The 11938-nt window shown below is 37.9% G+C and overlaps 1 protein-coding gene across 1 annotated transcript in view; it reads right to left on the reverse strand.

Moving 5' to 3' along the window:
• LOC128762665 (ras-specific guanine nucleotide-releasing factor RalGPS1-like) overlaps positions 1–11938 on the reverse strand; it is a 51252-nt gene that overhangs the window by 15859 nt on the left and 23455 nt on the right. The window contains exons 9-10 of the mRNA XM_053871085.1: positions 3608–3745; positions 2384–2477 (exon numbers count right to left, since the gene is read on the reverse strand). Coding sequence (XP_053727060.1) covers positions 2384–2477; positions 3608–3745 — 232 coding nt within the window. The remainder of the gene's footprint in view (positions 1–2383; positions 2478–3607; positions 3746–11938) is intronic.

The following is an 11938-nucleotide window of genomic DNA, read 5'->3' on the forward strand; positions in this document are numbered from 1 at the left end:
CACCCAGTCATCATTACTTCATGGGAAGACTTCCCAGCTAGGAGCATGTCTCGCCACTAGTTTCCAGTTGCTTCATTGTGAATTTATATCTTCCAGAGATACTGCATGGATACTGCATCTATTCCACTGATTTTAAATTAATGTTCAGCCTTTGTTCAGTTTTCCAGTTAAATTTCCTTGCGTAAAAAAAGTCTTGTGACCACCCTCAGCACCAGGCTGCAGTCGATATTAAAAAGCTCTCCAGGAAAAGTTAGATTATTTGATTGATCGAAAGTTGCATAATACATGCAGGCAAAACAGCAAGATCTGGAGGTGGCCACAAGATTTTTTCCTTTTGAGTTTATGTCTAGCAGACACTGTGGCGACTTGTCAGTGTAATCCAAACAGATTTGGTAAGAGTCACGCTTACATTTCCATATAATTCTTGTTATGAAGTGGTTACACCACACAAGAACACATTTGTTCAACGTTAGTTTTATGGACCTCGGGTATTCATTTGCACTGCTATAGAGAGCTTCTCTTTTAATATTAGTATTCATTGCGTTTTACAGGAAATGTTTATGTAAAATTAATTTTACTATAAAATAAGGCTTTCCTCACTTCATGTTTGGATCTTCTGGCTCACTTCCTGGTGTAAACGACAAATACCATGGTTGTGACCAAGTTGATGTTTCTGGTGAAAAGAATTCACCAGAAACCACCTAATTTCAAAAATGAAATTCAATGTTCAATGTTCAATGTCAAGAATAGAAATATAACAAAATACATAATTTCAAGCATTCAAACAGATATATTAATCTTTTTTGCTCTCATTGGAGATAACTGGTGAATGAGGTGTTAATCATTAATACATGGCCATATCTTTAAAAAGTCAATCATATCCACAATATCTAACGTTCTTTTGATACATAAATAAAGGAAATTAATAGATTAAAACTCCAAGTTAAAATAAATCTAGGGTAGTTATTGTTGCCTCAGCATGTTCAGTAAACAGTTGATCTAAATTGTCAACAATAATAAAATATTTTTCAAAATGCAGTCAAAACATGAAATGATTAAACAAATTAATCCACTTTAATAGAGCGAGGATAACTGGAACTTAATGGAATCAGAAACAAAAGAAACTAAATCAGATTTCCAAATATATATATATAACGTTTTGAATTATTGATGAATAATATGTTTAAGACGTTAGTTAGAATATGACAAAAGCTGTCAGATTTGTGACAAACATCATCAACTTTAGGTCGCAAACCCATTCACAAAACACTTGCTTGTTATGCTTATTTCAGTTGTTACTTTGGCAGCATGATCTTTACTACTCTGAGCTTTGGATTAAGCAAGACCTTAGAGGTCGTTTTTTTTGGTGACAAGTAAAATCAGTTCCCATCCACCCCCAACCACAGCTGTTTTTGGAGAGTCTTTCACTGCCAAAGGCCCGACTGTCACGGAGGTGGTTTTAGAGCAGAGGTGGCTGCTGTCCACTCATTGACGCAAACATGTTCTAAAGTTGTTCGGTGGTTTTATGAAGATCCACATGTGCACACGACAAGATCTGAGGTGAAAGACACTGACAGATAAAGACATACCTGACTCACTCTGCGCCAACACAGAAGCCTAAATTTCATTTTGTGACTGTGAGGACAATTTCATACATGGCATCACTACTATGTGGCTTTAGGGGGGCAAATCGCATTTAACAGAGTGGATATATTTAGAATCAAAATTTCCTCCATAAAGTATGAGTTCGCAGAAGCCTTAGCAAAGCAAAAGTCATAAAGTTAGTCTGCTAGCATTAGACACTTTAAGCCTCTATCTCATAAAACACGAAGTAGAGTTGTAGCAGTAAAATTCTTTTTGACTTTTTTCTACTGAGGCACAATTTACTGCTGATGAAAGCAACCTTTCCAGGAGGAGTCATAATACTTTTCCACAGATGAGCAGCCACACTTCTCTGGCTGCCAAGACGACCCACCCCACAGTAGCCTTGTAATCATCACTTATATATTTCATGTTGCATCATACATGTGAACGCTGTCCGCTTGAACACCAATATTCCAAACTAATGATGGCCGTGTGTTAAAATAAAACCATGAGGAGCTGTGGCAGTCATTCAAACCCATTTCTGGGCCCGAGATCTAACAGGCTGAGAACCTACCCTGGCTGCAGTATGAAAGAACTCCCCGTGGAGTGATATAAAGCCATCGTTTTCCATGCTGCTTCCTGTCCAATGACCCCTGGCAATTTCACGCCCACTTCCATGTTTCCATGTGTTGGAGGGAAAAACCTCAATGTGTGCGCGTAATGGGCAGAGTTCTGAGGGTTATTTGGTCATGAGGGAATTTCAGCCAAGGGCCTACCTCACAAGCGGATTTAAACTTACTTGAAGTTATCGTCTTCCACAAATTTCTGCAACTCTTCGATGTAGCGAACGGACAGCAAATACTTCTGGACGTGAGGAAGAGTCACAAGGTGATCTGACAGACAGAGAAATTCAGAATAAATACTTGTTTGACTTTTAAAGGTATTAGACAGGTTATATAGTTTAATATTGTGGGTAAGCTTAATTTAAATAAAATGCCCACTAAATCACTCGATCACAGGGGTGAAAAAAGCATGACCATAAAAATTAATAATGGAATAAATAATATACTGTGCAGTCCGTAATGACTAGACATTAGCAATAAATAGATTTCAAGAAGTCATACAGTGTTTGAAGGTGTCATGGCTGGCATGTGCAGGCTGTGGGTTTGACAGAAATGCCCTATACAAGGGGGTCTTAAAATCTAACATGCTCAAGGCCAAGAAAAGTCTCTCATTTCCTGTGTCATTCATGTATGCTTTTCTGTCTGCTAATCCATCATTTCTCACACTCTTTCACTATTTCCATTTGCAAGAAACCCGACTGTTGGACGGCTGGGCTTGAACATCGTCATCTTTGTGATGGTATTGAAATTTAGTGGTAAACTTTTGATTTCAACATCATGAACTGAAAAGAAAAGAAAATAACTGTGCTGGATTTGGAGTTTGACATATACACCCTCACAAATGTGCTATTTATAAATTGTCACACAAGTCAACAATCTCAACACATTATATTCTTCAAAAAGAAGTTAACATGTTAACATAATTCAAATCTGCTTAAACATGAAAATTCATTAAATCTTACTCCTGTGTCTGATACTTAATTCAATGACATTCATACACAAAAAACAACAACAAAAAAAAACTCTGTGCAATCAACAATAAAGCCGCCTTTTAAATAATAATATCCAAAGACTTGCTGTGGGTCTTCATGCCCTGCGTTTCTGCAATACCAACTGCAAAATCAAGGAAATCCATCTGTGGTTGTGTTGAGCACATCTGTGAGTAAATTAAACCTCTACAATTCCAAACAGTTTTTCAAATGTCAACAGGAAAAAGTGAGCACAGAAAGGCTGTGTACTGGAACAGCCAGGTGGTGTGTTAAAAGCTACAGTATAATAAAAAAAAGAATGAATTAAATTAAACTCTGCTGCTAGAAAACCTAATGTGTAATGCGGAACCGCAGCATAAATCTTGTGATTTCAACTGATGAGTCTTCAAAAAATGTATTCTTATCATTTACCATATTTGCAGGACATCTGTAGATCAGAGATGACTCTCAGGAGGTTATTCATCTGATTGGTCCTCTGCTCCGTCTCAATGATGCTGTCAGACGCAGGATAAGCTGAGTCAATGTAGATCATGTCCAACAGGTAGATACCTGGATGGGAAAACAAATATCTATCAAGAGAAGCAAGCAAAACACACATATTGCGACTGGACAGTAAAAGCATCCGGTCAGCATCTTCTTCATCAAATGAGGCTGAAGGACTTCCAGTCAGGAGCCATGGCAGTCATTCAAACCTATTTCCGGGCCCGAGATCTAACTGGCTGCAGTATGAAAGAACTCCCCGTGGAGTGATATAAAGGTCAGCATCTTCTTCATCAAATGAGGCTGAAGGACTTCCAGTCACACCACATTTAGTCAATGAAGAATGACCTTATCTTCAGCTGGTCACATTTTCTTACAAGGAACATAGCAGATCACAATCAAACCATAAATCTAACTCATCTGACCACTTTTTTCTGTAAAAAAAAAAGTGAATGTTCCTGTCAGTAGCAGAGGAAAAAAAGATGTCCAATACAGGCACTTTTCCTCAAATTATTTTTTTTTAATCCACAGAATTTCCAGACCCATTCATTCATCCACTATCTGCAGACTGGCCAACAAGTTTGAAGAGCTTTTGAGTCAAACTAAAGTGACTCAGGGGACAACCTGGGCAGTTTATCAATCCATTTGAGAGGCAAGAATGGCAACCACTTAGTGATCCAATTATTTTCTACCTTCATACCCGATGAGAGTAGCTGAGAGTAGCTTAGACAACAGCGGTCACAACTAAGAAAACTCAAGAGACAAAACCCATAAACAAACATTTTCCAGTTATCTGTTATTGCGGAGGAAAACTGTGCTCTGCCAGAGTCTCATAACAGGGAGAATTGAACTTGTCTGCCTATATGGCACCTGACCACCCTCTATACACACAAAAGTCACTACCCAACATTTGATTGTGGTCTCTACAAACAAGCTGATTTTCGATTTTAAAAACAGTCTCTATCAAGAAGTGTGAATCGTCCAAGCAACATCTCCTCACCGGAGTGGACAGGTTTGCATGTCTAATTTCTGGCCTGTCTTACGAAAAGAAAAGGGAAAAAAAACTTGGGAGAACATCAAAAAATATCCTGGAAAACATTTGTTGAGTCACCATCTTTCCTACGATTTGTCTTGGTACTAACTTTTAATAAACACCAGACTGGAAACTCACCCCAAGCCTCGCCGCATTTCTTTCTTTCCTTATGTATACACATGTCAGCTTTCACAGAACGCAAACTATAAATGGAATTCAATAGGCTTCAGGACAATTTCTAAACATGTAAGTGATAAAATACAATATATAGATTACAATTTTCTTTAAAGGGGACCATGAATGGTAACCCACCAGTTATTGACAGTGTTAGGAAGATGAAACTTCACCTTAACTGTAATTTAGTTCTAAAAATATGTCTGTACAAAACATTACCCCTACATGTACGTGATCCATCATCGCGTAGCATTTTCATGCGACTTGGAAAGAATCATGCGATTTATGCCGCTCGTGGTAAACAGAGTGTAAGAGAGCGTTTTGAGCGAGACAGCCATTTTGACACATTTTGACATTCCTTTTCATGTAAACTACTCTATTAGTATGCGAGATTTGATTACTGAAGAGAAAAAAAAAACACTAGACAATGTGGAATTTTACATACATTTATCAAGTTATATAAAATAAATAATTAAAAAAAGAACAATACTGGCAGGTCGATTCTTTACACAAGACAATGATAGAAGTTTGTCTCAAGTAGAACTGAGTTACCTGGTTCCTTCAATTACTGCTTACATGCTGAGGTGGACAACCCAATTGTGAGATAGAAATCTGTCATTTAATTGAACTTCATTCATAATTTGTATTAAGATTTGAAAAAAAAAACACTGCACTGTTACAAAAAAAGCATCTTCATGGGAGGCTTTAGAGGTGAAATAAGCGTGCAACCTCTGATAAGAAATGCCTAAAGAAGTTACATTAGAATAATATTTTTGCTTTTCTTGCCAGTTTTAGAATTTATATTCCTTCAACCAACGACGCACTGAAACCCAAAACAAAATATATTCAATTACAATTACTTACCATGAAGTTAATTTATTTTTATCAACTATTTTTTTAAATTTGAAATGAAAAATCAGACAGAAATAATTGACCAAAAAGCATGGAAGAATAAATATTGACCACTGCATTTTAATGATGCAAAGTACATGCGTCTTACCTCGGCACGTTAACAGCTGCAGTGTATTTTATTTTATTTTTTATTTTTGTAAAACAATTTTGTTTGGATACAAAGACAGGTTAGTGTCTGTTCTTAACTTTAGGCCAGGCAGGCCACAATGAAAGCTGGGCAGCAGAAACTTAAAGCACATGTCTTTACAAGTCCAAAATAACCTCTGAGTTTAATAGCCGGATCTGACAGGTTAGAAAGGTCTTCAGGCCCTCAAGACAAAGTGACAGCCACTGGTTGTATATCTACGTATATGATGGCAAAGACAGGGTTTCCTTAAACCAAGCCATTCTGCTTGAAGAACTTCATGATTATATTTACGACACTCCAAGTCATGCACTTAAATATCACCCTCACATACTGTATGAGAGGTCTCTTGCTTTCAAAAAACACCATGTATAAGTTGGCACCATAGTCCAGATAAGATGTGGAAAATGGGGGAAGACATAACATTTTATGGAGTTTTGGAAAAGACCAGAGAGCACAGGTGGACGGGCCAGGGAATGTGAATGCATAAAAGTAACAAGACTTCACATCCGCTCTGCACCTGTGCAGCAGAGTCTCGCGCCAAAATATAAGACAAACACCGAACATTCATTTGAATCACCGTTGTACACAATAGGATCAGTGGGGAATGTGTTTGTGTGGGTGCTTATTTTAAGAGTGTGTGATTAATCATCTCAATGTGATGGCCTCAAGACATCGCACACTCTCATGAGCCAGATCAAAGTACATCAGTTTGTTTGTTTGTTCTGTCTGGGCTTTTGGACTAGCATCCTTTATATTTGCTGTACGCATAGATGCAAGTGTATTATTATGAAAAATAAGATTAAAATAGAGTGACGCTTGTGTTAAGAGTGTTTCTTATTTTAAGGTCTAAAATTATTGACCTTGTTGTCACAATTTACTCATCTTGGGAAGTGGAAATTATTGTATTGAAACTGCATGTTGATATCCAAGCCAATGAAAATATACTGCCACACATGTTCAATTTACCACCTAGTAAATTTATAATATAATTAACAATAGAAATTCCTTCACCCTGCAGTAAAACAAATCTTAAGTAGCACAAAGGAGTCACGCCCCACAGGGGCCCAGGCATCAGGGAGGTCGGAGTTCAGAGGTTGAGGGTCACTTGTTCTCGGTCTACTACACCCAGGAGGGACGGGAGGAGGGTGACAAGTTTACAAAGTTGTACCCTGATGTTTACTTGCCACAGGCTTACAACCGCATCACCCAACACCAAAACACTCCAAAACCATAATCGTGTTGCTGGAGTCAACATGAGGCACACCATCTCTTCTACCAACGACATGTGTGGTCCAGCTTCACAGTCAAAGGAGGCCAAACAATGCAGCAAGTGCAGTATTGGAAGTAGCAAAATCCTTCTCAAAGGCAGAGGAGGACAGAAACCATTTGTATGCGTCCACTTCTATTCTGTTGCCAGACAAGATAAGTTGTTACTTGCTTTGCTCTGGGGTCAGAAGTGACAGCTGTAGGCCTCATTTATTTTGTCAACGACAATGAGGGCTGAGAAGAGGGCAAAGATAAATGGGATCATCCACATTATCTCCTGACTTATCAGACTACCACTCATTAGAAGAAGTTGACTTCATTAGGTATTTCTACGATTGACAATGAGTAACGTGTGTGTGCACCACAAAACCTTTACTTCAACAGAGAGGATTCAAACTCACTATAGTAAAATATGATGGACACTACTGTGCTTACTAATACAAAAAAAGTCCACACAGCTTCAACAGTGAGTGTTTAACCAGGAATACAAGTTTCAACATTTGGTTCTGAAACACTAATAACAAGAGCGTCTACAGTTTACAGAGTTATTTATATTATGATACACGGAATTCCAGTCATAGATAATGCTGGGAAGCAAAATTTACATGGGCATGAGGGCGCAATAATCTAGAGAATCGCATGAGCCTCTTCTGATAGGTGCCAGAAATATTGTGGGAACACTTAACTAATTTTGACATCACACATCAAAGCATAGTAACACATTTAAAATGAGTACATGTCTAGTCATCCACCCAGCATTAATGGAAATGGCAATAGTTCTGTTCAAATGTGACTAGATTGGTCTCACCTTGATCTCCATTGAATAAAATAAATACAAATAAAAAGAAATTGCGCAATTTACTGAGTCGATCAGAGCAAACTTCATAGTAGCAGATAACTCGGCGAGCACAATCACAGAGTCGCAACATTTATTTTGAATGACCGACACTCCCATCTTTCACTTTCATTTATCACTCCCACTCACTGTGGAAAATAATGATTTCATCCTCCAGCAGTGAAAGAACAGATGGTGCATTTGCAAAAACTGCAGGCATTTTCTTTTTTATCATAAATGATTACACATCACGTTGACCAGCACGCAGGGTGCGTATTCAGCAACTGCTGAAAATGTGGTGTTAGTAAGAGCTGGAAAAGACTCTTGGAAATACAAGGTAGCAACTCTGGCATGCTCCTCGAACCTCAAATTTGGCAAAGCATGAAACATGATGGAGCGTTAACTGCTAACTTTGAGTTCCTGTAAATGACAATTTTGTGTATGTATATATATATATATATATATATATATATATATATATATATATATATTTTTTTTTTTTTTTTTTCTAATGTTATATTCTTTAACAACATTCCCAACAGGAAGCACAGTCTACAACCTCAACAGCACAGGAAGTTGTGAAGACTGTGTAGTCTGCCAAGAAACCACAGTGACGCAAAGCTTCCGTGAAAGTTACGAAATTCAGCTTTCCATCAAAGCTTACCCACTCTTCCATGGTCCATGATGAAAACTGGCTGAACAACCTGAAACCAACGCCCGATATAACTTCAACATGATATGATTTCAAAGTGCTAGTGCGCATGGTAATCTGTGTGTGTTTCCCAGTGTTATAAATGTCAGATGCGCGCAGCCTCATGGTTTCCAGTTTAACTGCTTATCTGATATGACAAAGCCCAGACACAAGAGTACCTTTTAGAGTGCTCAGGCGTTGACTCGGTTTATGTGATGGAACCAACACTGTGAGACCACTGCAGGCAGGAAACATGTTTCTAAGAACAGCAGTCAGCTGGAGCAACAAAGCCAGCAGTCATAAAACAAGTGCATGTTGTTCTTCTTAATGTGTAAATTAGTTTATGTGTTTAATAGCAGAAGCAAAACAGGCTTTCAGCTTCTGAAAGGCAAGCTTTGATATTATGGGCACTGTTTGTTCACAGTAATCCTGTGGTTAAATTTCAGCCTACAATAACAATGCATGAAATAAAATGTCAAATGATTCACTTTATATTGTATAAAAAAAAAAAAACCTTCAATTTTCAACAAATACATTTTGTTAGTTTACCATTTTCAGCAACCTGAGCTGCATTCAAGGTGATGGTAAGATTTAGGAGCTCCAAATCCTTGCCTCAACAATTCAGGGTTGCAGGGTACACACACATGCACACACACAAACACACATTCTTGTCGTTATCGCCATCATTGTGGGGTCCACTAATTGACATAATGCTTTCATCAGCTTCTCACCTGAAATCTCACCGTCCAAAGCAAAGGACTGAACATAACATTCACCGACATTCAGTCAACACTTCAAAACTTATAAATACTGTTGCATCTTATGTATTACTGATACTTTCCTTTAAGAGCAGTAATGCTTTTTGACAACTGAATCAATCAAGTCTTTATAGTACAGTGATGTTCAGGCCACAGCAATTGCTCACTCATTCACAATCTCTTGCCACATCCACTATAACCTGACTGACAAAGCATCTTATGCATAACATTGTATGATCCATACATCATACAGTATGACAAAGACAAAAAAACTATTTATTGGCGTTGACATATATGTTGGTTTAAGTTTCACAAGGTATGTTGTTAATATGATTTGAGCTTCTACACGACAACATTGAAAGAAAGAGCAGGAAGGAGCACGTAATACAGATCACAGCTCCTCGCTTCTTTCTAAATCCCTGCTGTTTAATTCTAGGTGGTGTACAGTAGTTCACAATGAGAAGCATCAATGCTGCCTGTGTGAACATATAAAGAAGACAGACATGTGAGGAGAGTCACATGCAGTGGCTTGTCTTCATCTTTAAACAGCAAGATGTAATAGAAAGACAACTTAAATTGAATAAAAGGCAAAACTGGAAGTGCCAGGAATTTCTCAGAGGCTGCCAGTGCACAGGAAACATTGGGACAAAGAGGAGTCATGGGTCTGCTTTCATGCTCGGGTGCTCATTGATGTGATGTGTGCCGTTTCGAGACTATATTGAGCCACTAAATTCTCTTTCATGGATTTCCATTTTTTTCAACCACTGTTGTGCGGTCATTTTTTTAGAGAATTGGATAATGGGATAGTCAAGCTTGTTTTGAAGAAAACACTTTTTTTGCTTCACAGCTTTACCATGTATTCAAATACAAAAATTAAATGAGGGGATATACAGGGGCAGTTAGAGGGAGGTACTGATGTAATGACAGTTAAGCCATATTACAATGTCTTTTTCAAATTAACATGGAATTTCATGAACACCTCTGCATCTGGTGTTGGTTTCAAAACATATGCAGGGCTTGAGCATTTTATACCGTACATGCATTGATAATGGGTTTCAACAACTCTACCTTATATGCATGTTTTCCAAACATGAATTGCTCTAGTAAAACATGGAGCAGTAAATTGTCAGCCTTTTTCATCACAGCTGGACAGACACACAACACCCAATGATTATGATGATCCAAAACAGCTGCAAGGGAATTGAAATATTTCCGACCATTCAAACACAATCTTGATGGTGATGTTATCGATGTTGTATTCGCAGCTGCAAGCAGGTTGAATCAGATGGCATCATTTGACATGCATCATTTCCTGTTTTCTTTCCTTTACATGCAAGAGTGAGGTTAAATCACCTGAGAAAACATTGGGCGACAGATGAATCAAAATCATGTTCTGCTACTCTTTACACAAACGTTAACCCCTGCTCCGTGAGGATGACAGTCTTCCTCTTTTGTCTGAGTGTAATCCCTGGACAACCGCGCGCATGTGTGAGCATCTCATGCTATTACAAACAAAAATGATGACTCACCAAATATTTGTTTGAAGAAGGTTTTATGTAACTGATTTCTATGACAACACAACAAACACTTCCACCTCTGCCGTTAGCAAAGTGTGTCAACAGACCGTCTCCAGCGAGTTGGGAGATATTAATCAGATGCCCAGATTAGTAGTTCTTAAAAGATAACAAAATACTCTTCAGACCTTTTCATGCGCCTTTTAGACTGTTTGTACTCAGGTCTAGGATTACAGCTCAGTTCATAAGCAACCTTTATATGTAGGTCATTTACGTCTTTATGATTTAAAAATAAATAAATAAATACATTTGGTATAATATACAAATACATCACCTGCATGGATGAGCAGAGTACCATATTTTAATGTGATAATATTAAATACTAACAGTACAGTAATAAAAAAAAACAACATTTTGATGGTTTTCTGATATATTGCAGCTCGGCAAGAAAAGAATGATGTTCTCCATGTTTGATTTACTACCACGAGCAGAAAACAGATTCACTTTGGATTGAAAATAGATTTTTTCTAAAGTGTGTTATTATGTCAATATGATATACTAAGAATAAGCATTAACCCATTATTTTTAGGAAATCACAATTATACAGTACAGAAGTCCATCATCTTGTGTTGTTTTGCATTGAGGAATCTGCTAGCCCTCCCCTCTTGTGGGGTTGCCCAAAACTGGACCACAGCCATGGACCTCTTCACTTTGAGGCTGCAGTTTTACTGAAGTCTGGGCGATGAACCTCAACATTCCCTGGACAAGTGAGGTGACTCTCTCAGACAGAGAGAATCAACACCAGAAGAGTAAATACTCTTATCAATAGCATAATTTATAAAACACCAGACAAAGGAGGCATGATTGTGCCAATATGTTCGGCACATAATTGGTTCCATCCTCAACCAACAGCAAAGATCAAAAAAGGATTATTCAAGTTTCCCCCAAATAT

Source organism: Synchiropus splendidus, chromosome 1 (assembly GCF_027744825.2).
Source record: "Synchiropus splendidus isolate RoL2022-P1 chromosome 1, RoL_Sspl_1.0, whole genome shotgun sequence".
NCBI lineage: Eukaryota > Metazoa > Chordata > Actinopteri > Syngnathiformes > Callionymidae > Synchiropus > Synchiropus splendidus.